At 35.3% G+C, this 26,767-nt stretch overlaps 1 protein-coding gene across 4 annotated transcripts in view; it reads left to right on the top strand.

Moving 5' to 3' along the window:
* Positions 1-26,767, top strand: part of LOC140514131 (probable ATP-dependent RNA helicase DDX60) — a 167,240-nt gene that overhangs the window by 58,512 nt on the left and 81,961 nt on the right. For all 4 annotated transcript variants that reach the window (XR_011970448.1, XM_072624208.1, XM_072624207.1 and 1 more), the window contains exons 16-25: positions 7,326-7,492; positions 8,051-8,206; positions 8,783-8,932; positions 11,624-11,743; positions 12,485-12,580; positions 14,728-14,843; positions 16,514-16,653; positions 16,762-16,871; positions 21,540-21,644; positions 26,170-26,298. Coding sequence is in view for 3 of the 4 variants with exons in the window: in XM_072624208.1 (XP_072480309.1) it covers positions 7,326-7,492; positions 8,051-8,206; positions 8,783-8,932; positions 11,624-11,743; positions 12,485-12,580; positions 14,728-14,843; positions 16,514-16,653; positions 16,762-16,871; positions 21,540-21,644; positions 26,170-26,298 (1,289 nt within the window). In the remaining variant the exon portion in view is untranslated. The remainder of the gene's footprint in view (positions 1-7,325; positions 7,493-8,050; positions 8,207-8,782; positions 8,933-11,623; positions 11,744-12,484; positions 12,581-14,727; positions 14,844-16,513; positions 16,654-16,761; positions 16,872-21,539; positions 21,645-26,169; positions 26,299-26,767) is intronic.

Here is a 26,767-nt window from a genome sequence, read left to right as displayed (position 1 = left end):
CTACATCTTGCTAAAAGATACCATAGACAATAAAGTAATATCAATACTAAACATATATGCACCAAATGATATAGCATCCATGTTTCTAAAGGAGAAGTTAAATGAGTTATAGGAGGAAATAGATAGTAAAACTATACTAGTGGGGGAACCCAACCTTCCCCTCTCAGCACCAGATAAATCTAACAGCAAATAAGCAAGAAAGAAGTTAAGGAAGTGAGTATAATTTTAGAAAAGTTAGATATGATAGATATTTGGAAAATATTGAATTGGATAGAAAGGAATAAATCTTTTTTTCTCAGTGGTACATTGAACCTACACAAAACCATGTATTAGGGCACAAAAACCTCACAATCAAATGAAGAAAGGCATAAATATTGAATGCATCCTTTCCAGATAATGATGCAATAAAATTTTTAATAAAGGGGCATGGAAAGATAGATTAAATATCAATCGGAAACTAAATACCCTAATCCTAAATAATGAGTGGGTCAAAGAACATACCATAGAGCAGTTAATAATTTCATCAAAGAGAATGACAACAATGAAACAGCATACCAACATTTATGGGATGCAGCTGAAACAATGATTAGGGGAAAAATTATTTCTCTAAATGCATACAACAAAGAAAGCAATAACAACAGAGAAAGAGAAAATCAATGAATTGGGCATGCAAATAAAAAACCACATCAAATTGTAAATCTTGACAATCAAAAAAGAGGTTAATAAAGTTAAAAGAAAACCATTGAACTAAGAAATAAAACTGAGTTGCTTTTGTGAAAAGATTAATAAAGTAGATAAACTATTAGTTAATTTGATTTTAGAAAGAAAACCAAATTGCCAGCATCAAAAATGAAAAGGGTGAATTCACCACCAATGAAGAGGAAATTAAAGCAATTATTAGCAACCCTTTTTTCTCAATTGTATGCAATAAATCTAACAATCTAAATGAAATTGACAAATATTTATAAAAATATAAATTGCCTGTATTAACAGAAGAGGAAATTATCTTTATCTTAGAAATAACTTTATCTTAGAAAAAGAAATTCAACAAGCCATCAAGGAACTCCATAAGAAAAAATTCTCAGAGCCAGCTGAATTCTATACCAGAGTCAATGAATTCTATCAAACATTGAAAGAACAATTAATTCCAATACTATATAAACTATTTGGGAAAATAGGTGATAAAGGAGTCCTATCAAATTCCTTTTATCACACGAATATGGTGATGATACCTAAATCAGGAAGAGCAAAAATAGAGAATGAAAACTACAGATCAATTTCCCTAATGAATATTGATGTAAAAATTTTGAACTAAAATACTAGCAAGGAGATGGCCAGGTGGGATTTCTGCCAGGAATGCAGGGCTGGTTCAATATTAGGAAAACTACCAAGATAATTGACCATTTATATAACAAACCTAACAGAAATCTTATGATTATTTCAATAGATGCAGAAAAAAACTTTTGACAAATACAGCACCATTCCTATAAAAAACAATAGAAATCATAGGAATAAATGGAGCTTTCCTTAAAATGATTAGCATCTATCTAAAATCATCAGCAAGCATTATCTGTAATGGTGATAAGTTTTAGAAGCTTTCCGAATAAGGTCAGGGGTGAAACAGGGATACCCATTATCACCCCTATTTTCCAATATTATACCAGAACTACTAGCTACAGCAATAAAAAGAGGCAAAAAATTGAAGAAATTTGAATAGAAAATGAGAAAACAAAGCAATCACTCATTGCAGATGATATGATGATATACTTAGAAAACCTTGGAAAAACCAACTAAAAAACTATTTGAAATAATGAACAACTTTAGCAAGTTGTAAAATAAACCTAAACAAATCATCAGTATTTTATGTATTACCAACAAAGCCCAGAAACCAAAGATAGAAAGAGAAATTCCATTTAAATAACTGTAGACAACATGAAATACTTGGGAGTCTATTTGCTAAGACAAACCCAGGAATTATATAAGCAAAATTATGAAACACTATTCACACAAATGAAGTCAGATCTAAATAATTGGAAAAATATTAAATACTCATGGGTAGATTGAGCCAATACTATAAAAATGACAAGTCTACTTTAATTAACCTACTTATTTAATGCCATACCAATTAAACTACAAAAAAATTATTTTATAGAGCTAGAAAAAATAACAAAATTCATCCAGAAGAATAAAAAAGTCAAGATTAGTGAGGGAATTGATGAAAAAAATGCAAAAGGATAGTGACCTATATGTACCAGATCTCAAACTATATTAAAATGTGACAATCATCAAAACTATCTGGCTCAGCCTAAGGAATAGAGTGGTGGATCGGTAGTACCTAACAATACACAGTACTAAGCTACTGAAGTAATTTAGTATTTGATAAATCCAAAGATCACAGATTTTTGGATAATAACTCACTCTTTAACAAAAATTTCTGGGAAAACTGGAAAACAGTGTGGGAGAAACTAAGTATAGACCAACCTCTCACACTTGACATCAAGATAAAGTCAAATTGGGTATATGATTTAGACATAAAGGGTGATATCATAAGCACACTAGAAGAGCAAGGAATTGTTTACTATCAGATCTATGGAGAAGAGAAGAATTTATGACCAAACAAGAGATAGAGAACATTATGAAATGAAAAATGTATAATTTTGATTACATTAAATTAAATGTTTGCACAAAGTCAATACAGCAAATATTAGAAGGAAAGCAGAAAGCTGGGAAACGATTTTTACTGCAATTGTCTCTGACAAAGGTTTTATTTCTCAAATAAATAAAGAACTGAGTCAAATTTCTAAGAATGCAAGGCATTTCCCAATTGATAAATGGTCAAACATATGAACAGGCAATTTTCAGATGAAGAAATCAAAGCTGTATATTCATATGAAAAAATTCTCTAAATAACCACTGATTAGAGAAATGTCAATGAAAACAACTCTTAGGTACCACCTCACACTCATCAGATCTGCTAATATGATAGAAAAGGAAAATATTGGAACACTGATGCATTTTTTGTGGAGTTGTGAATTGATTGAACCATTCTGGAGAGCAATTTGGAACTCTGCCCAAAGGGCAATCAAACTGTTCATATCGTTTGATCCAGCAACACTACTACTAAGGCTCATCAAAAAGAAAAATGATCTATATGTACAAAATATCTATAGCAGCTCTTTTCATGGTGGCAAAGAATTGGAAATTAAAGGAATGCCCATCAATTGGGGAATGTCTGAATAAGTTGTAGAATATGAATGTAACAGAATACTACTGGGTTATAAGAAAGGACATGCAGGTTTATTTTAGAAAAACATGAAAAGATTTACATGAACTTTTCCTTTTGTTCTATTCTCTTAAAACATGATTAATATGGAAATATATTTTACATGATTGCATTTATATAACCCATATCAAATTGCTTGCCATCAAAGGCAGAGGGGATTTGAGGGAGGGAGAAAATTTGGAACTCAAAATTTTATAAAAAATGAGTTAAACATTGTCTTCACATGTAACTGGAAAAAATAAAATAATATTTGACAGAAAAGAAACAGATAAGGAAATGAAGACTCAGAGGAATGAAATAGTAGCATGTCTAACTCCCAGCAGTACATAAACAGCTGAGCTGGAATGAGGTCCACGTCTCTGCTTTTTAAATCTAGCATGTTTTTGACTGCACCACAAATAGCTAACAACAACTCTGCTTCTTTACAAACAAACGTAAGCAGAACAACTGCGATAAAAATGAAATGAAATTTATATATAGATATAGATATATAGATATAGATATAGATATATAATGACCAGACCTGAATTAGAATCATGATTCTGTCTTTCGTTATCTGTGTGGCCTTGTGCAAGCTATTTAATCTCTCTGGGCCTTAGATTTTCTGTCTGTAAAGTGGGAGAGGAGAAAGGGGGTGAGTTGGTAGAATAGTCAATCGCTAACATCTCTCATAGCTCTAGCTCTATGATTCTAATATTCCAGTGCAGTCTTTCACTTCATTTTATACTTGAAGAGGTATAACCCAATGCCCATTTTCCAAAGTCACTGTGAAGTAGGAATTTAACTTTTAAACTTAGGACTTCCCTCTTCATCCATTCTGATCCATGCTCCTCTCTTTATCTCATAAAATGATCCTGAAATTTGCTACTATTTCACTGGTCCAAGATGAAATACATTTTTTTCATGGGTAGAATCATGACTGGATTCACAGGAAATTAACACTTTCTAAACTTTACTGGACTCTCATTACTGTAGAGCAATTTATTCACCTCTGATTGACTCCATAGTTGCTGTTTCAAACCATTTTTATCCCTTCCCAAGTCACACATTTCTGTTACCCCCAATCCCTCATATTTCTTTTTTTAACACTTTAATGTGAAGTTTTTAGTTCCAAATTGACCTCATATTTTAAAGAGAAGACAGGGGCCATTGGTTATAGACTTTCTTAGTTATGATTCTTGATACATTAAAGCATCTGTATTCTCCCCCATTTTGTCTCCTTCCCTTCAGTCTTAGAGAATTTGATGATCCTCCTCATTTCTAGGAAAAAGCCTTATACTTGTACCTTGATCCTATCCCCTCCCATCTCCTAAAGGAGTGATTACTATCCACTTCTTCCTGATCTTTAGGAGATATGAGAGTGATATAATGGTTTAAGTTGGAGAAAAATGGAGATGGTTGGAAATATTTGATTTTGACATTGGACAGGGATGTTTGCACATCAATAAAAATTGATCCTTCTGCCTAAATAGTTTTAATTGATATGCCTGTCCATAGGCTCTCTCCACTTATGCTGCATTGATACACTGTCACCAGACTAATGTTAGAACTACTTTTCAACCTTATCTGCTACTTTTGCCCAATATAATTGCTTACTCCTAGTCAGGCTTGTCTATTTCTTTTTTTCAGAACATGTCCTACTCATATTAATCTTCAAGTTCTTTCTCACAACCCCTAGAATACCTTTCTGATTCCCTTCTATTTAATGAAATCCTAATCTCAAAGTTTCAGCTCATATTCTTTCCCCCTTCCTTGCCCTCAATTCTTTCTCTATAAAATTTCCTACAGTTGCTACAGGATAAATTAATCTCTGAATTATCCAACATTATTGTTTGTATCCTGAATTTTTTCATTCATCAGTAGAATATAACCTTCTTGAGGCCAGTGCCTTGTAGAGAATAGGCTCTGAATAAATGCTCATTGAAATGGATTGTATCTATAGCTTTCTATGATTAATCCAGACATGATTTCATTAGTCTTTTCTATTAAATTCATGTATCACAATCTAAGCCATTCTCCAACTGATGGGCATCGATTTTGCATACAGTTCCTTGCTACCACAAAAATATTGGCATTAATATTTTGGTATATGTGGGATTTTTCTTTTTATCGATAATTCCACTGGGCTACATGTTTAGCACTGGGATCTCTGGGTGAAATGATAGACATTTTAGACACAGACTCAGAATAATTCCACATTGCTTTCCAGAATGGTTAGACAAATTTGCATCTCTATCAATCAGTGGTGTGTTAGTGGGTTTTTCTTTTTACACACAATCCCTCAAGAATTTCAGGTCAGGTAAGTCAACAAGTATTTATTATGCACTTTTTATGTACCAAGCACTGTGCTACGTGCTGATAATAGAAAGATGAAAACATAGTCCCTGACTCACATTCTATGGTAGAAACAATGTGCAAAGACTTAGGCAGTCTCAGAGCGAAGGCATTAGCAATGATGAGATCAGGAAAGACATTTTTGAAGAAGGTTGGATTTGAAATATCTTGAAGAGTTCAAGGAAGCCAAGAGACAGAACTGAAGAGAGAGAGCATACCAGCCATGGGGAGGCAGTCAGCCCAAAGACAGAGTTTTAAAATAGAGTGTTTGGTTTAAGGAATAGCAAGGAGGTCAAAGTATCTGGATTATAGGTAGATGCAATGGAGTAAAGTGTAAGAGAAATAGAAATGTAGGAATAACCAATTTGTGAAGGACTTTTAAAACCAAACAGAAGATTTTATATTCGATTTGGTAGGAAATAAGAAGCCATTGGAGTTTATTGAGGAGGGGTGTGACATGGTTAGGCTTGTGCTTTAGAAAGATCATTTTAGCAGCTGAGTGGAGGATGAATTACAGTGAGAAGAGATAAGGCAGGGAGGTTAGCCAGGAGGTTGTTGCCACAGTTCAAGCTTTATTTGATGAAGGCCTACACCAAGGTAGCAGTTGTGTGAGTTGAGAAAACAGGATGTATGTTGTAAAGATAGAAATGTCAAGAGTTGGCAATGATTTGGATATAGGTGGTGGTGATGGGAGGTGGTGGTGGAGGGATGAGAATGAATTAAGTGGGGAGTTGAGAAAGACACTTTGGTTGACACATTGTGAGAATGGGTGATTAGTAGGATTGTTTTTCTACAATATTTCTTCAATCTTCTCATCTTTTCATTTTCAACACCTGAGTCCAAAGAGGGAATAACTTTCCTTTCCAATCTATCCTACACATGGCTTCCAAATTGATCTTTCTAAATTCTAGCTCTGACTGTATCACCTCACTTCCTCAAAACATTTAGTAAGCACACCACTGCAGATTAAAGCTACCTAATCCTGACATTTAGGACACCCCATGATTTGGTCTTCAATATACCTTTCCAAGTCTTATTTCCCAACACTACCTTTTACATACCCTACATGCTAGCCAAGTTGGATAGTTTACCTTCTCCCAAACTACCTTGTGATCACTTGTTTTCATACCTTCATATATTCTACTCTTTTTACTTGGAATGCTGTCTCACGCCCACCTCCAGCAGGAGATCCATCAATCAATCATGAAGCAATTATTAAATATGTATTATTTGCCTGGCACTGGAGATACAATTACAGTTAATGAATGAAATAATCCCTTTTCTCTAGGAGCTTCCATTCTAATAGTTTTGCTGTACAGTTTTCAAAGTTTAGATCAGATAAAATCTTCTTCTTTGAACCTTGATCACACCCCCACCCCAACCTCACCCTTTCTCCAGTGATCTTTCTCTTTTCTATATTCCCAAAGAAATTTGTACCTAATAGTAATTTCATTATTACATTACAGCTATTTCTGTGTAAGTCTGATTTCCCCTGCTAAATAGTAAACCTCATGAGAGTTGGAATTGCATCTTTTTTAAAGAAAAAATATTCCACAAAGTCCAGCAGTACATTATACAAAAGTAGGATCTCAATTATACAGATTATGGAGAATGGGGTATGGAGAACAGATTCTGTAGATAATTAAGAGTTTGCTGTTGCTGAAGATTTTAAACATATTTTAATATTATTATTTTTACTTTTGCCTAGGGAAAGTAAAAAAAGATTTGAGTATAGCTATTCACATGATGAAAAGAATCCATTCCATAATGGAAAGATACCAGGAATTTTTGAAGGAACCAGAGAAAAAGAAGATATCCAAATGTCTTAATTACTTAGGATTTAACAATTTGGCCAAAACTTTGGATTCTACAGAGGTAATGTTTGAATATTGTATTTTTTTCTTTCAGTAATTTAATTTTTCCTACACTTTTAAAGATTCATATAATTAGTGGGAATAAATATAGCTTCTAGTAAACAAAGCTTTTTTTTCTTTTGACAAAATATTTTGCTTTGTTCCATTCCACAAATTACACTTTTCCATACATTATTATCCAATTATTATCAACATACTCACCTAAACTAGAACGAATATAAAATTGGAAAGTCTTTGGTAGTTCCATTGTGTGAAAAAGAAAAAGTATGACTTTGATTTTAGTGAAATGTCCAGGGTCTAGAGTGCTATAGTTACATAATCCCTCTTGCTGCCAATTAATTCATTGGTTATCAGTATGGGGATTGCATTTCTCTTCATTGTATATTTTTCTCATTCCTAGATTGATGACAGAGGTTGCAAATTACCTCCCAAATAAATTATATATTATGTGGGAGCTTGATGAAACTGTTTTGCACATATAGGAACTTATTGCATATCAATGTATGTTTATATGTAAATATATTTTCAACTCCAACTAGTATATTAATCAATTATGCAGATTACAGAAAATGGTAAAAATAGGAAAAAGATCCGTTATGCTATTGATATGGGACCAGCTCGCTTTCAGCTACAACACATGGGCCATTACTTGTTCCGGGATGAGGGAAAAGTTCCAGATCCAAGGGTTAAGGATTTTATTCCAGACACGTGGCAGGTAATGATATTGAGCTGAATTTTCTTAGATTTTGTTTGCAAGTGAAACTTCAGTAGAACTTTACGTTGTCATGTATACATATGGATAATTTACCACTATCTTATGAAATCATTATGTGTTATATGAGTACTTCTTTTTTGGAAGTATAGTTTTGGTACAATTTAAAGAATGGGATGTTTCTATTCATCCTAAGAACATAGATTCAGATCTGGAAGGGACTTCAAGTGAATTGGTTTGAATAAGCATTTATTAAGTGACTACTATGGGGTAGGCCCTAAGCCAGGTATTGGGGGTGCAAAGGCAAAAAAGAAAGATCCTTTTCCTTCAAGTTTTTTATTTTCTATAGGGGGAAGATAACCAGAACATAAATAAATACAAATACCCTTTTCTTCCATTCAAGAAAACCCTATTTCTACTTCAGGATTCAGGAAATCCTATCACATGCATTGCAATGTAGGCATCAGTGTGAAGAGTTTCAATGGCATTACATTGGTTTACATGATATTGTTTGCCTGGCATTTTGGTAACAGCCTGTCCACATTATTCTCCACATGTATATTACTCACAAATCTGCAGCGAGAACTTCTTGATGTTGTGGACAATAACGAGTCAGCTGTGATCGTTGCTCCCACGTCATCAGGGAAAACGTATGCCTCCTACTACTGCATGGAGAAAATTCTGAAGGAGAGTGATGATGGGGTGATTGTGTATGTGGCCCCTACAAAGGTAGAGCTTGAGTGGATGTAACTTTGTTTACCTTTGTCTTCTCCTTTTTAAAGAAATGTATAGCCTTAAAGGTTGGATTTAATTTCATTTGTTTAATTCTCCTCTTAAGCTTTAGAGGGTGAGATAGTGTTGTGTAATGGATTGAGCCAGGAAAATGTGGATTTAAATTCTGCCTCAGTAACCAAGTGTGTGGCCCTGGGCAAATCACTTATTCTCTCCCTAGGACTTATCTACTAAATCACAGTTAAGCTGCACTATGTGTTGGCTGAGGAAATTCCCAAACTTCCCCACATTGATGAAATCACACTTCTTTCACTTATTTGTGTATCTAGTTGTTCTTTAGTTGTTTCAGTTATATTTAACTCTCCATGACCCCATTTGGGGTTTTATTGGCAAAGATAATGGAGTGGTTTGCCATTTCCTTCTCCAGCTCATTTTACAGATGGGGAAACTGAGTCAAACAGGTTTAAGTGACTTGCAGAAGATTACACAGCTAGTAAATGTTTGAGGCCGGATTTGATTTTAGGAAAATGAGCTTTCTTAATTTCAGGTCTGCCACTCTATCCACTACACCCCTTAAATGCCCTATGTGTTTAGAGGATACAGTAATAGAATCATAATCATGGAATTTAAAGGGACCTAAGAAATTATCTAATTCAACTCTCTCATACCAGAAGAGAGAAATAGATACCCAGAGAGATAAAAATCATCTGATCAAGGTCATTAGTTAGTACTAATTAGTGACAAAGCTGGAATGGAATCCAGGTCCTGACTCCTGGTCCATTAAAAGCTTTTTTTCTTCTTTTTCCTCTTGCTTCTTTATTTAAATCAAATTTTATTTTTTAACCTTTGCCAAGCACTTATTTTCTCTCCCTTCAAACTTCCCAACCCCTTTAAAAAAGTGAAAGAAAATGTTTATAAACAATACGCATAGTCAAGCGAAACAAATTCCTACATTCATCTTGTCAGAGAACGTATGGTCTCATTTTGTAGCATGAGTTCAGTGCCTTGCTGTTATGAGCTGAATAGCGTACTTCACCATGGCTGCTCTAGAATCATGTTTATTTATTAAATAGGTCTAAGTTCATAAATGTTTCAAAGTCAATTCATGTACCATAATTTGTATAGCTATTCCCTAATGTTGGACACCTCCTTAGTTAAAATTGCTTTGCTTCTGTAAAAAAAAAAAGAGCTGCTTTAATATTTTTCTTCTTGATTTTTGAAATATAGACCTAGAAGTGGTGCTGTTGAGTCAAAGCGTATGCACAGTCTAGTAGCTATTTGTAAATTTTCCCCAATTGGAGTTGGAGTTCACTTGAAGTTCATGGTCTGAGTGATCACTGGCTGATTCCATTTCCCAAGAAGTTTGAGGTTGGCTACCTGGGGCTACCTGTCTGTGCACCTGAATATTCAGGTGCCCATTAGTTGCTGTTCCATCTACTGACATGGCCATTATTTTTCTCTTGTGTGCAGTGCTTCTATACAAGGGCACTAAGTTTGGTGATAAGATGATGAGGAGACACAAGCAGAACCAGGATAAAAATGTAGAACCAATTAATTTTGAAAGTCTTAAGAACCCTCATCTAATCAATGACCAACTGATTCCATAGTATACACAAGAAAGCATGTTATCTATCCTCCAGAGAGAGATTATTCATTCATTCAAGGAGTAGAATGAGGTATATATTTTGGATAGATATAGAGATATAGATAAATATCACATATATAGACACATATGGATATATATCTGTATATATATATTATATATATATTATATATGTATATCACACATAAATATAGATATTTCTTACACAGGCACTTCCTCCTCTCAGCATAGCAGCAGATTTAGGAGGCAGTTAGTTGGCGTAGGCGACAGAGGGCTAGACTTGAGAGCTAAGAAGAGCCACGTTCAAATTCTGGATCAATGCTTTCTGTGTGATTGTGGGCAAGTGCCTTAGGCTTACTTTGCTTATACGTAAAACAGGGATAATAGTAGCACCTCACTTCCAGGGTTGTTGTGAGGGTTGCATTTGCAAAGTGCTCTGCAGACCTTAAAGTACTATGTAGTATTTTTAGACTAACTGCTTTGAGTTATACAATGGTAGTCACTTTTTTTTTTTATAAATTGCATGTAAAAAGAAATCATTAAGCTCTTTGAGTTACATTATAGCTGAGCATTAAAAATTAATTTATTTTCAGTTTTCAACATTCAATTCTACAAGTTTTAAATTTTCTCCACTTCCCTTCCCTAACTTCTCCCCAAGATGGCATGAAATCTGATATAGCCTTTATATATACATTCTTAGTAAACATATTTTCACATTAGTCATAAGCATACTTTTCAAAGGCACTTTTTAGGTTTTTAAAATCTTTTAGGTTTTACCTTAGAGGCAGCATGGAATAATGGATAGAAAGGCTACCCTCGAATTAGAATAACCTTGAGTTCAAGTTCCACCTTTATCACAGACTAACTCTATGACCCTATTCTAGTACCTTAACTTTTTAGTGAAACAGATGATTCATTAAGGTTAAAAGTGAAGAGTAGTTGGTGATCTCATTTGCTAGAAATTTCCTGGCCAGGGAATTCTTGACACAAGTGAAATCCCAGGTTTGATGCCCCCCAAATATAAGTTTCAATGATTATTATTCTGTTGTGATTTTGCTAATGGACCCCTTTTCTGCCTCAACCAGGCCCTTGTGAACCAAGTGTCCACCACTGTCCAGAGTCGTTTCACGAAACACCTACCAGAAGGTCAAGTTCTATGTGGTGTTTTCACAAGGGATTACCGCCATTATGCATTAAACTGTCAGGTACTCTATGCTGCAGGTGTTTATGATCAAAGTGCTGCAGAAAAATGCTTAGTACTCCTTTGACTTTATAAAGAAAGAACCTGAGACAGAGAAATGTAATATTATTGATGAAAAATGAGATATAAATGAAATTAATGAAACTATTAATTTCATTCCATCTTACTTAGTAAGTTCGGAACAGGGCTCATGGTTCTACCAATATTTTTGGGTCCCAAACCTAAAACAGCAGTCCCGCCTTGTTGGTAAAGCCGCCAAAGGTATGTGTCATCACATTGGCAGGAAACACTTCAGCAAACCTTCTAGCATCTAATTTAGACTTGTTTCCTCTCAAACATTATTTATGAGCATACTCATGACAGTAGTCAATGTCATAAGGTTTTTTAGCAATGTAAATTTTTATTTTAATTTGTATCTGACATTGGATGAATTCCAGTGCAGGACATGTCAGAACTTGTTCAAAATGAAGCAAATCAAAACAAAAAGTGAAAATACTTTAAGTCAAATATTAACTTCTTTCTTTTGGATATGATTTCTTTCATTTATTGAAGAAATTTATGCAACGATATGCTCATGATGCATCATGACTTGCATGAAACTAGTCCTAAAAAATGAAAACTAGTTATATATTCAACTGATCAATTTAGAATCTTTGAGAACTTTAAATCACCATTAAAGTGTGAATTATTATTATTATTATTAATTTTTCAGTAGGTTTCAAATTTCAAATGTCTTTGTTTGTAGGTCCTTATAACAGTGCCAGCCTGTTTTGAAATCTTATTGCTTTCCCCTGTTTGTCAAAAATGGGTGGAAAAGATCAGATATGTTATATTTGATGAGGTAAGTGATTTGCTACTTCTCAGAGTATATAAATCCTGAAATTATTTTAGGGATAAAATCAACTCAGAATGAGATAAATTTGCTAATGCTGTAAGTTACTTCCTTTTGATGGGGTTCAGAGTGGAATTGCTTCCTATCACATTCTAGGCTATGGTGAATTATTATAATTTAGCTCCATTTTTTCATTCAGTCTCCAGTATGTATCAGTATAGCTTGCAAAGTTATGTGTGAGAAATTCTTTCATGGGTTTCTTGTATTACAATGAGAGCAGAACCCTCCCATTATATCTTAAATCCTTAAAGGGCTTACCTGGACTTAAATCTAAAGAGAAGTTGGCTTTTTAAAAATTGGTTTCCTTGTTAATAGTGATGACGATTATTTAAAATATCTCTTCTAATTTATTTATTTAATTTTTACCAGACTTGTTGTTTGTAGGTAGGGGTTTCCTGGAGGGGAATTTCTTCTACCATGTGGATCAGTACCTTTTTTTTTTTTTTCAAGAGACCATTCTTTGCTTCATTTTTTATTAAGCCTTGATCACTGAATGGACACTTTCTCAGTCAAACCGAGACTTGTTAAAGACCTTAGCTTGAATAGGCCAAAGTGCCCCACTGCATTCTAGGCCCTCTCTAGTTGTCCTGATGCATATCTGGCCACCGTACTTCAATGGATCCAGAGGAGAAAGTGAAGCTGGTGACTTTACACAGCTCTCTCTCACTTAAATCCAATTCACTTGCATATAATAGTATCACCTCCCTAACGTCATGGTCCTTTTAGAGAATGAAGGACAAACAGCGGCAGAATGAAACTTATGATCTTAGAAACATAAGGGTTGTATGTGTATGTGTGTGTGTGTGTGTGTATATGTGTGTATGTGCCTTGTATATCTCTGTATATCTGTGTGTCTCTTTATGTGTTGTAGTTTTCTGCCTTTCTTTTAGACCTTGTATTTTTTTGTGTATATGGTTTGCATGTCTCTGCATGTTTTCCTGTTTCTCTTTGTGCATTTGTGTCTGTGAATTATCTGTGTCTTTTTGTGTCTCTCTGTATATCTGTATATGTATCTATGTGTGTGTTGCCCATGTAGGTTAGTTGTGTCCACACAGGTTCATCTCAATGTGACTTTCAGGGAGCCATGGATAGAGATCTATAGAGTCTCCTCCACCTACTTTTCTCAAATGGAGATATTGATTCCTGCCAGAAAAGAGATGGGAGATTGAGGCCAGAGCCTAGCCACTATTCTCTCCTTGGAGAAGAGTTTCTAGGCTAGAATTATATCTGCTGCCCTAAATATTGTTAGTCTAGGAAAGTAATTTCTAGCTGTGCTCCTGGTCTCTATTTACTTAATAAGGAAGGAGTCTCCTAAGTTATATATCCAAAGGCTTCCCCACAAAAGTTCTGTTACACAAAGATCACACATAGCAAATAGGGCATAAACCCATTTATCCAAATGAAGAATAAAGAGAAATCAGATAAATTATACAGAGGAAGTCATGTCAAAGAATATTCAGAGTGAATGAGTTCTCCCACTTGGAGTGAGATATCTCAGCTCAACCAATAGAGAATCCCAGATATCACTCAAAGAAATCTCTAATGTGGTAAGCTAGTGAAGGAGACATGATTTAAGTTCTCATTCTTCTACATGTCAGTTTTCCCCCAGAAATATTCTATCCTTTCAGGGACCTTGCTCTGAAGAGAATCAGGATCTGTGTCTTCTCTTGCAAAGCTAGAAGTCAAAAGATCAAGATTTCTCTTCTCTAATTCTCTCTAACTCTACCCTTCATAATGACATGGAGCATTGGATAATTAATCTTTGAGCAGATTGATTGAGGAGAGTCTTATAAAAATGCGTTTGAGCCCATGGTTATAGAGAATTGTTTGAGACAGTGAAAGTTTAAGTAACTTACCTTGAGTCAAACTGTTACAAGTGATTAGAGACCTTGGATCCAGGTCTTCCTGACTCTGAAGTGAGCTTTCTGCTGGCCTCTTCTCCATAAAACCCAACAGTCCCATGATGATTATTATTTTATTATTAGTCATAGGATTTTTCTCATGGAATATAAAATACTTCTCTCATATTTATTTATTTGGTTTCATATGTTATCTCCATACTAATTCTTTGACTAATATATTTTTTACATCAATAGGTTCATTGTCTTGGGGGACAAATTGGAGCAGAAATTTGGGAACATTTGCTGGTTATGATCCAATGTCCCTTCTTGGCTCTTTCAGCAACCATCAGCAATCCTAAGCATCTCACTGAGTAGGCACCAGACTTTCTCCAGAAGATAATTCTTGCAAAAGCAATTTTTTTTGTTTTGAGAAATTGTAATTTTCCCAATCTGCATGAATTCTGTAGTATTTAATGGGTATTTCTACTGATTTCCAACAAACTAGGTAACTTTTCTCTGAATCTTCCAGAGAATATAGTCTCCTTAGAAATTTTCTGAGAATATGTCCAACTAAGAAACTCACAGAATCATAGAACCTCAGAGTTGGAGCCTCTTAGTTCAAATCACTTCACCATTTCCAAGTGAACAATAAAGAAAAACAAAATCTTTTTAAGTAATATACATATATCCATGATGAAACAAAACAAATTCTAACACTGACCACATCTCATCTATGCCTAAATCTATATTTCTCTCCCTCTAATTATTTATCTAATCTACCTCTATATTTCTATATTAACCTCTACATCTGTCTATATCTTTAACTATCTATATGTGTCTAAATCATCTATATTTATTATCTCCATCTATTCCATCTAGACTCTAGATCTAGATATCTTTTTAGATCTATCTATCCATCTATATCTTAATCTGTCTTCTAAAGCCATCACATTTCATTTCTGTCAGGAGGTGGGTACTGTGAGTAAGCATGAGTACTCTGGAATCATGGTTAGTTACAATATAGATCAGAGTTTTTTTAAGTCTTTCATAGTCATTTATTTTCATAATATTGGTGTTCCTGTGTCATTTTTTCCTACTTCTATTTATTCCTCTCACATCAGTTTTCAAGAATCTTTCCAGCTTTTTCTGAAAATAACTATTTCATAATGTCTTATAGTACAATAATATTTTATCACATTAAAGAAGCTTAATCTAAGTGAAAAAGAAACAAAAACTACCGTCTTTAGAAAATCAAGGGTGTTCTATCAAAAAACAGACATGAAAGGTAACACTATTTGTTCCTCTTCATTATTATTTTTTAATTATTATTGGTTTAAATATTTGACATAATCATTGCGCACAAATTCCTGTGTGATTAAGAAAATAAGAACATTTGTTATTACAGTCCATTCACAAGCTTCTCAAAAAATGAAAACATTAACAGCAATCTTATTAAAAGACTTAACAAGATTAGACATTCTATTAAGTATATTAGATCTTATCAATGTTAAGTCTTTCTGACTCCAAGGCAAGTCTTTTATTCCTTTGCAAGGCCACATATCTGAATAACTGACAGTCTTAACAAAAATAACTTATCATTTATATATTGCTTTAAGGCTTGAAAATTCCTTAATAAATTAATAAATTTTATCATATTTATTCCCTCACACTCCTGGGATATAGGTTCTATCATTATCCTCATTTTAAAGATGAGGAAACTGAACTAGACAGAGGTTAGATGACTTGTCCAAGGTCACACAGACAATAACTTTTCAAGGTTAGATCTGAATTCACCTCTTCCAGACTCTCCAACCACTGCTTTCTTTTACACTGCACCACCTAGCTGATTTGTACCTCTCACAGAACACAATTTTAATGCTTTTAACTGCTGCTGCTGCTGTTACTACTACAGAATATTACATAATCTGACTTCCAGAACACAAATAATTTAAAAATTAAATCCTAGCACTAAATTTTGGGGTCCCCATGGGTTTTGTGTTCTTATTTCTGGTAAATTAATGTGTCCATTTTCCTTTTTCAGGTGGTTACAATCTGTAAAAAGATATTGGCAGGAGGCAGAAAAGAGCACAGCAAATTTTAATCCTAATCTGGATGCTCAAGGCTGTTCCAGAGGCTCCCAAAGGCACTTAAAAGTAAAGAAATCCTACAGAGTCAGACTTGGTACTTTCAATCTTGAGTTCTTAATATGTTCTTTTAAAGTCATCTACATTTCAGTCATTGCCTACCCATTGGACCATATGTTAACATTTCATTCTTTGTTCCTTACAGTGCTTTATGAAGAGAGATACAACGATTTAGAGAAATACGTGAGTTCACTACAGGATGGTGACATTGTCTTTAACCACTATCATCCATGTGCTTCGCTGACAACAGATCATGTAAGTTTAATGAATTATTATTGAGAAACAATATATGTGATACAAGAACAGTCTCTCTTAGAATGATAGACCTTTAGATAGAATGATAGACCTAAAACTATATTTCTCTCCCCCAGTCAAGTTATTCCCTAACATAATTGCCACTGCCTACTTTCTTTCCACTAATACTTGCTTTCTATCTACCACTCTTTGTCATGGACCTTCCTTCTTTCTGTCTAATGTCAACCTTATTAGGATGGTCCTGAATTCATATGAAAAAACTCTTTATTGCTGAAACAGAATAAGTTAAGAAGGGACTAGCTTGCTCTCTCTACTTCTCACTAGGATGAAAAATGGCAAAGGCTTATGGTGGAAAAGTGATGAAGAGGGCATGTATCTGAGCATGCTCAATGACTCAAGGGAGGAAAATGTTGAAGGCTCTACCTCATGCTGATCAATGGCTTACAGAATGGTCTTGAAGTGATTCTAGCCTGACAATCATATGAAAATATTTCTTTATTAGATCTGTCATATGCATGATCTTGTGTGAAGTATGAAGAAAAATGAAACAGATTAATAGAATCCTCTTTCCCCCCACCCTTCTTACACCATGAGTCTATGAGTCAAAAGTCAGTGCACACTCCTATATAGCAAACTTTTACATTCCTCCCAATGCAAGAGAATTTTCCTCTGATATTTTGACATGAAGTCCAAGTATTTGTATAGCACCTTATATTGACATAGAGCTTTTCCTACTATAGATAATGTCCCACTTTCTTTTTGGAGGTTTTAATTACTTTTGTTGAACTCTTTTCCCTCTCTTTTTGGTTTTCTAAAAAGCAATAACTCTGTGGGGTGAAAGAAGAGCAGGGGAAGGAAAGTACAGGGCAAACTACATATTAACAAGTTTAGGTGCTTATTGTTTAACTAAAAAAAATTAATTTGATTCCATACAGCAAAATGTTTCAACAGGGTATCTCCTACGCATATGTCAAAGTCTTAAGATTTAATCGTAATAATAATAGCAATGCATTTTCATAGCACTTTTAAGGTTTGTACTTTATTGATGATGCGCTCATTATTATTAATATTAATGATTATTGTTAATTACTCCTGACTGCTAATTAAGGCATAAATAAGGGATATGCATTCACCCAAGGAATTTTTTGCAACCCAAAAGAGGTGAGGAACAGAGTCCAAATGATAAAAGGAATTTCTTATAGATGATGTTGTCTTGTAGCTGCTCCTGTTTGCAGATGACATTGTACCAACTATGCCAAGCCACAGAATACTATATAACTTAGTTATATGAATTCCATATTCACTCAAAAGAGTTTGCCCTACATATAAACACAGGAAAAGTCAAGCATTTTTCCTATTGTTCAGTCTATGGCATAAAATTTGATGGACAATCTATGGAGCTGGTCCATTGGAACATAGTTTTTGGATAGTTTTCTTTGTAGAATTAGGCCCAAACTGTAATAGGGGAAGGAGAGCAGGTCAGATTGCTTTGGGAGTAATTGAACAGTTCTTTTTATAACTGAAACCAAAACTGAAACAGTGACCTTTTTTCCCCATATGATTAGGGAAAAGGGAAGGGAATAAGAATTTACGTAGTGATTGCTATGTGATAGTGTGATAAAAACTTTACAAATAGCTTATTGACATATTATCTTATTTGATCCTCACAATAATTCTGCAAGACAGGTGTCTCATTTTGTAGTTGAGAAAACTGTCACAAACAGAAATTAAGAGATTTGACTAGAATCACATAGCTAGTAAGTGACTGAGGTGGGATTTGAACTCAGGTCTTCCCTACTCTAGGTTCAGTGCTCTATTCCCTGAATCACCTGCCTACCCAAGTACTTTCCAGTGATTCAATGCATATTCATGGAAGACCATAATGTCTGTCTAGTTAAAATTTTAAGTCACCCAAAGGGCGGTGGAAAAATACATGAGAGATGTGAATTTGTTGGGGCATATTGCCAGGGAAGAACTATGGCAGCAAGGGCAGAGTCAAAGTTGGTAGGGTGATGTATGGGCAGAATATGTGGCAAGAGTAAACAGTATAGTGATAAATTGTCTTGAGACCAGTTCATACTACCCTTTGAAATTTTGGGTATAGATATGTTGACAATATAGTCCTCTTCTGAATTTTTTGCCTTGATCTTCCCTGTTCCCATAATAAGAATCTATGGTCATTTTCTGTTTCTGCTTTTTGATCGTGGTGTTTGCCTATTTCCCGACTTTTAAAGCTCAGCTCTCCTGATGGAGTGCTGAGGTCACTGACCCAAGCTTCTTGTGCTTGGTGCCCAGGATCTGGTCACTGGCTTTGTGTGCTCAGGTCTCAGGTGCTGGCATCTGGAGGCTGTAGGGGTCTGGCAGCTTACCTGGTGCTTAGCTAGGATCAACAACTCTGGAGCTCTCAGGATGGACAGTCTGGCCCCTGGGGGACACCTGCTCACCCAGGTTTTTTTAAAGCACTTGAATCTTTGGCTGCTGGATTTATGTCTGCCAGCCTGGCAGTGCCTCCTTGAGTTATGCTTCCTCGAGTTGTGCTGAAGCTCTGGAAGATTTGGCTTCCTGAGAACTTTCTGAGGTGGTGTCTACCAGTTCCCCTGCTTTTGGTGGTCCTTGTGGGTCCTATTGTTGGCCCTTGCCTGCTCCATCTCCATGGGACTCAGGATCTCCCCCTGGTTTGCTGAGATGGAACTTGCTGATGGCTTACTGGGATGCTTCCTGTCCTGTACTATTCCCCCTCCTCCAGAAGGACAGGGACCTTTCCCTTTAATCGACCAAGCTTCTTGGGCTATGAGACTGCTGCACTCCATCTTTCTGCTTGTTCAGCTGTTCCAATGATTTTCCTGGGGTGATATTTTCTGGGCTTTCAGAGCTCCATAAGGGAGGGTGAGAGGGACTTCTTTACTTTGCCACCTTGGCTCCTAGAGGCATTATTAAAGTTATAGATTGTCAAGAGACAGAGATCAAGACCCCCAGCACACTGGGTGGACCTCTATGGAAGATTTACAGGAGGACATGGACAAGAGATTCCTCAAGAGGGCATGGATAGTTTGCCATCTGTATCAAGACAGGCAGACAGTGTAGTGAATAAGGAACTGGACTTAGTGTTAGGAAGACCTGAGCTCATATCCTACTCAGATGCTTTCTTAATGAGGATGATTAGAGCACCTACCTCACAGGTGGGCTGGGGGGAACAAATGAGATAATATATAGAAAGTACTTTGCAAACTTTAAAGCACTATATATACACTAGTTATTATCAAGAATTTATTAGGACCAGGTCTATTAAAGTATTCTGATTGTGATAAGCATCACGTTTATGTTTAAAGAACTTGAATAGCTCAGTTTGAGGAGAACTTAAAACAACAGAAGGGAGGGTGAGCAAACCTCTGATAGCCCCCTGTGATGCTTGCTACTTGTGTGACCCACCATGACACTTCTTTGAGCCTCAGTTTGCTCCTCTGCAAACTGAGAAGGATTGCCTCATGTAACTTTTAATGCCTCTTCCAACTATCAATCTTTGAACATGCCTGGGGAAGAGAGAAGAGAGCTGACCAACTCTAATTTGGTAGAAAGCTATCTTCAGTTCATATAATGCAGTTTTTTTCTTGCTCCATCCCTCCCTTCTTTCTTCCCTTCCACTTTTTCTTCTTCCTTCCCTTCCCTCCCTTATTCTTTCCTTCCTTCCTCTCTCTTTTTCTTTCTTTCTCTCTCCCTTCCTTCTTTTCTTTGCCTTGCTTTCATTTTTAAATCGAAATGATAACAACATACTAAACACATGGCTTCCCATTGTGAAACTCATTCAGTTCCCACATCCATTCCTCAGAAACAGACATAACAAAACATCTTTCTATGTTAATTGCTGGAAAAAAGGAGATTCATTTCTTCATTCCCAGGAACTATAAATCATTGCCATGTATTCCTTAAAATATTTCTTCATGACTATCTAGGCCTAAGCTATGGTCTATTTTGGATTATCTTACTTAGAGTTAAATCAAGTTCATATGTATTGATTTCCTCTCCTTCTCTCCTTTTATCTAGGTTTATTTGGTAAAGACTAATGAGAATAATGAACTATGCTTGGTAATCATAAAATGCTATAAAATGTGAATTAAATGTGAACTACTATGTAGTTGATAGAATTGAACCAAATATTTTCTACTTGCCTGCTTTAAATTATGATTAACTGCCAATTTTCAGCTTTGCTCATCCAACTAATTCTTGGATGTCCTGGAGGAGAGTCACAGAATATATATATATGTATATATATATATATATATATATATATATGTATGTATGTATGTATGTATGTATGTATGTATGTGTGTGTGTGTATGTGCATGTGTCTGTGTGTGTATGTGTATATTTATATATGTATTCCCAGAAATGTTTTTAAAGTTAGCTCAGTAGAAATGTTTGAACAGAACCATGAACATTTTCTCGTGGCACCACTGTTTTCCTACTTTGGTTTTAACTAAATAAGTTTAATTTATTATTAAACTAAATAATTTAGTTTAACTAAATAAGTTTTATTTAACTTTAGTTAAATAAGATGAGGTCCTTTAAACTCATGGATAAAGAGATAGTGATTGTGGAAGAGGGGGACTGATATAAAATAAAATACAAAAAGAAATGTTTCACCATACTCTTCTTATATTGATTATACAGATTGAGAAGTATGGGTTTCCATCTGACCTTGCCCTTTCTCCAAGAGAAAGCATACAGCTGTATGACACTATGGTACAAGCATGGGAAACTTGGCCCAGAGCTCAGGTAAATATGTATTGATAGAAGTTGTTCTTCATTAAAGCTATTAAAGAAGTTGAAAGCAAAATTCGAATCCAGTAATATTCAGTGCTTCTACTCAGCTATTCTAGTGAGTGAACTCTTTTAAGGTCACCAGTGACTTACTTCTTGCTCAGTCCAATAACTATTTTCTCAATTCTCACTTTCTGTGCATCTGTGATGTTTGGTACTGGAGACTCTTATTCAGCATGCTCCTTTTTGGGTTTCCTTCATGATATTGATTCTTTCTCTGTCTCTTACAGCAAATCTTCTTTGAATTCCTCACTGATTCCTATTCTTATAATGATCTAATTCTCAGTCTATGACCCTCTACTTCCTTCCTTCCTTCCTTCCTTCCTTCCTTCCTTCCTTCCTTCCTTCCTTCCTTCCTTCCTTCCTTCCTTCCTTCCTTCTTTCCTTCCTTCCTTCCTTCCTTCTGTCCTTCCTTCCTTCCTTCCTTCCTTCCTTCCTTCCTTCCTTCCTTCCTTCCTTCCTTCCTTCCTTCCTTCCTTCCTTCTTCTCCTTTGCTTCCCTCCTTTTGTCTCTGGTTGCCTTTCTGTGTAAACTTCAATCAGAATGGTAGTAATATACCAAAAGCAAGCTGATAACAACAAATCCCACATATGAACTCCCAATGTGAAACCCATCCACTTCATATATCCATGCAATAGAGAAGACATAAAACATCTTTCTATTTTTTTTTTTACCTAGAAAAACTTTAATTCCAATGGATGAATCTGTCACTTTTACGGTAATGAGTTTCAAATATACACAGCTTATCTAAGAGCTCATTCCAACTTCCTTTAAGTTGGTAATCTAAATGGGGCATTTGGATGCCCCATTGCCAAATCAAGCTCAACAGATCTAAAACAACTCATCTCCCTTCTATGGTGAATTCTCCTTGTTAACTTTTGTCTGTTTGTCAATGAGACTATCTTTTTTCAGTTACTTCAGTTGAGAAATTTGATGTCATTATTGACTCATCCTCTATATCTAGCTAATTGAATGCTGATAATGCTTTCCCTGAATATCTCTTTTATCTCTTTCTTCTTTATTATGACTACTGCCTTTTTAATCCTATCCCTTACTGAAGTCTAAGACATAATTAAAGTTTACAGAATCATGAATAGTATAGATAAGATGAATATGAACTCATTCACCAAATCCTGAAATATAAGCAGACCCCTTTAAATTTTGAATGAATAAGTTGACAAATAAAAGGCAGTACTCTTCATGCAGTGAGTCATAAACTTATGAAAGTCATTACCTCGATAGATGATATTAAAAGGAAATGGGAATGAAATCAGAAAGGGTTTGGACAATTTTCTGTATATCAGAACCATATTTTTTACCTTTGAAATGGACATGCCTTGGAACTGGTGATGATAAGAAAATAGTAGGTTATAATGGGTCTGACACAGAATAACCTAAGATGACATTCTTATGGCTCATATGATGACTACAAAAACTTCCCTGCTGAATAGGTCCCCTAAAGTTTGTTACTATTTAATCTTAACTGGGTTATTACTTCTGGCTATGAATTCTTTGATTTGTCCTCTATTAATTCCTTAACATGTTTAAAGAGGCTATGCTTTTTCTTTCTGCAAGCTGCTAATTTCACCCATTTTCCTCTCCCCTTTATTCCCTGTAGATAACCTCTCTTTCTGCTTAATGCCGTTATCAATTTATGCTTCATCTTTTCCACTCCAAAACTTCTCTGTCTTCACCTATCCCTTGTTCCTGCCCACTGGTTTGAGGGTAAGGTGGCCCTCCATTTAGTTAAAGTGAAGTCATCTACCTTTGCCTTCAATTGAATACAATCTCATCTATTTCTTGTTTAAGCTCCATCAGCATCTATTGATTACTTCCTTTCATGCTACAAACATATTCATGAATTCCCTTAGAGAACAAAGCAAAACAAAATAAAACTTCCCTTGACCCTGCTACTCCATCAAGCTATTCTCTTATTAGTCTTTTCTTCTACTGCAAAATTGGTGTCTACACAATGGTCTTTCCTTTACATTCTTTTTAATATGACTTCAGTCAGGATTACTAGTATAATTGCTTTCTGCATGGTGACTAGTGATCTCATATTCTTCAAACCCAGTAGTTTTTCCCTGTCCTCATTTTTCTTGCAGCTACCATTTCCTCTCTCTTTACATTAATTTATTCATTCAGTAATCATCCTTGGCATTATGCTCTCTTGTATTGGTTTCCATGACACTGAACATTTATAGTTATTATTCTCCCTCTCAGATTATTTCCTCTCTTATGACATTTATTGGCTTATCTTCCTTCATATATGCTTGTGTGTGTGTGTGTGCGCATGCACGCACACCATGGCTCTATTTTCATGCTCCTCATTGGTGAGATCATATATTCTTGCACATAATAGATACCTTCAGTCAGAATTTTAGTTTCAAATTTCCTATATCATGATGAATACTTTCTATTGAAACTTAGAAATTAACATGTGCAAAGCTTAATGGACCATTTTCTCCTCCCAAACTCCCACTACACCTAACCTCTTTCTGTAGATGGCACCATCACCATAAAACTTCATCCTCACCATCACTGAGGCTTGAAACTTTAGAAGCTTTGACTGTCCTCTTTTCCTGACAAGTCATGTGCTAATTATACCCTTATTATATTTCTCAACTCTTTCTTTTCACTCTACTGTTGCCAGCATCATCAGGCACAAATTGGTTTTCTCTTGGACTAGGGTAATATTCTCCTAGTATTTCTGCCTGCAGTCCTCTGTTGTAATGTTCACATATATTTCCAAATAATTTTCTTAGTCCACTCTGACTCTTATTATTCTTCACGGGGGAGAAATAAACCCTTTAGTGTTTTGCTGCAGGCGACCAGCATCCAGAGTACTTCTGTGAGCGGTGCGAAGAAAGACCTGGCGCATGCGGGAAAGCAAGAGAGCGATCCATTTTTTCAACTGAGGGTCATGGTATTTAAGGGCTGTAACCACAATCATGTGCAGGCTGAGCTCATCCCATTGCTTCACCATCTTATGACATTACTTCACCATCCCATGATTCACCCACGTCCTTGTACCCAAAGCAAATAACGAAGTTTATCTTGCTCCTGAGGCTAGTTCCTGAGTTCCCAGACCCAATTGCAACTTTCTGCAAAGAACGTCAGTATCTGCAGGAACATCAGGTTCCAGGGTCATGGAGAGCTTTTGCCAGGGTTTGTGTAAGCACAAGTCCCTTGGGAACAGGCTTCGCCTCAGCTATGGCCTTGATCACGGGACTTGCACTCCCCTTAGCTCTCTACAATGCCTCCCCATTGTTTACTGTTTATCTTGGCATTTACAGCCTTCCATTAACTATATCTAACTCATATTTAAAGCCTTACTCCCCTTTACACAGTGTTTCACACAAAGTGAGTCTTTTATTACTCTCCAATCTTAATCTAACCTTTTCTGTCTCTGTACATGTATACAGGTTATATTCCATAGTTAAATATATCAAATGGGCTTCTGTGCACTGTCTTCCAAAGTTTATTCCTTTAGTTTTGGGTCCCTTTCAGGAGACGAGGGGTGGATTCTTTCGATAACTATTTTGCCCTCTGGATCTAGGACTTATGAGCAATTTTCCTTGATGATTTCTTGGATGATGTTCTCCAGGCTCTTTTTTTCATCATGGCTTTCTGGTAGACCAATAATTCTTAAATTTTCTCTCCTGTATCTATTTTCCAGGTCAGTTGTTTTTCCAATTAGATATTTTGCATTTTCTTCTATCTTTTTATTCTTTAGATTCTGTTTGACTGATTCTTGATGTCTCATAGACTCATTAGCTTCTATTTGTCTGATTCTATTTAATCTCTTCCTTTAGATTTCAATGAGTTTGTTGACTTACCAAGCTCCCCAAAACTCTCCCCCATCCCCCACAGAAGTGATCTCTCTTCTTTGATTTTCTTCCTGAACTTTGTTTTGAGTCTCTTGCTTGCAATTCTATTCTAATTCTTTAAATTATAATAATTTGTTTTATTTCTTCTTTCATATTGTAAGTCCATGAGGGAAGGAATCTTTGTGTTTTTGACACTCATCATATCATCTCCTATTTGGTAGGTGCCTAAATAAAGTTAAATGGATTGAGTTATTGAATTGACCTTTTTTATGAATTTCTATTGTAAATATAATGTACAATACAGCATCTATCATTTAATAGGCTGTTCCATATAGTTTTCTTTTTCATTCTATGTTTGGTCTCCTAAACCACATTTAAGATCCAGAAACACGTATTATGTTCATTTTTTTAACCTACCCACACCTAGCATGGTGTGAGAACAGTACAGGTATTCAATAAACAATTCAGAAAATATTGTGTATTGACTATATAGCTATTGACTATATGTGAAGGTTGCAGAAGGATTTTGTGATAATTTTTGCCCTTAAAGAGCTTATAATCTTCCTGGGGAGATACAGAAAACAAAATACATCTACTGGATTTTGGTGTCCATGTTTACACAATTTAATTTTCTTTTGATTGTTTCCAAGGAATTGTGTCCTGAGGAATATGTTTACTTTAGGAACAAAATAGTCATTACAAAGATGGATGCTAGAAAATATGAAGCAGCATTAAAGGAAGAAATAGCTAATTGGAGTAGAAATGGTAATGAAAACGAGGTAAATACATTTAAAAAATGTTACTTTTGATAAAGACACATTGACAAAACTAGAAGACCAATTCAGTGCTTTATATAATTCAGCATTTTAAACACTCTGTGTACATTTAGCATTAGAAATCTAAAATAAAAACACTGAATGAGGAGTTTGGGATTGATGAATAAAGAGACATCTTTGTTTCTCTGTCTAAGTGCCACACAATGCATGTACCATGGAATGCTAGCATGTATGAAACACTTAGGAAGCTTTGGAAGGGAGAACATATTACTGTGTCAGTGAAGAATGGTAACTCCTCCACAACTTATAGTCTTAGTGTTGCCTAGTTCAATGTCTTTGGATTGAAATATTAAATGTTGGGGCAATTAGGTGGTACAGTGAATAGAGTCCTAGAATCAGGAGACCCTGAGTTCAAATCCAGCTTTAGACACACTGTATGACCCTGAGCAAGTCACTTAATCCCAGGTGCCTA

This window comes from Notamacropus eugenii, chromosome 7, assembly GCF_028372415.1.
Source record: "Notamacropus eugenii isolate mMacEug1 chromosome 7, mMacEug1.pri_v2, whole genome shotgun sequence".
NCBI lineage: Eukaryota > Metazoa > Chordata > Mammalia > Diprotodontia > Macropodidae > Notamacropus > Notamacropus eugenii.
This window is presented reverse-complemented; position numbering and strand designations above follow the sequence as displayed.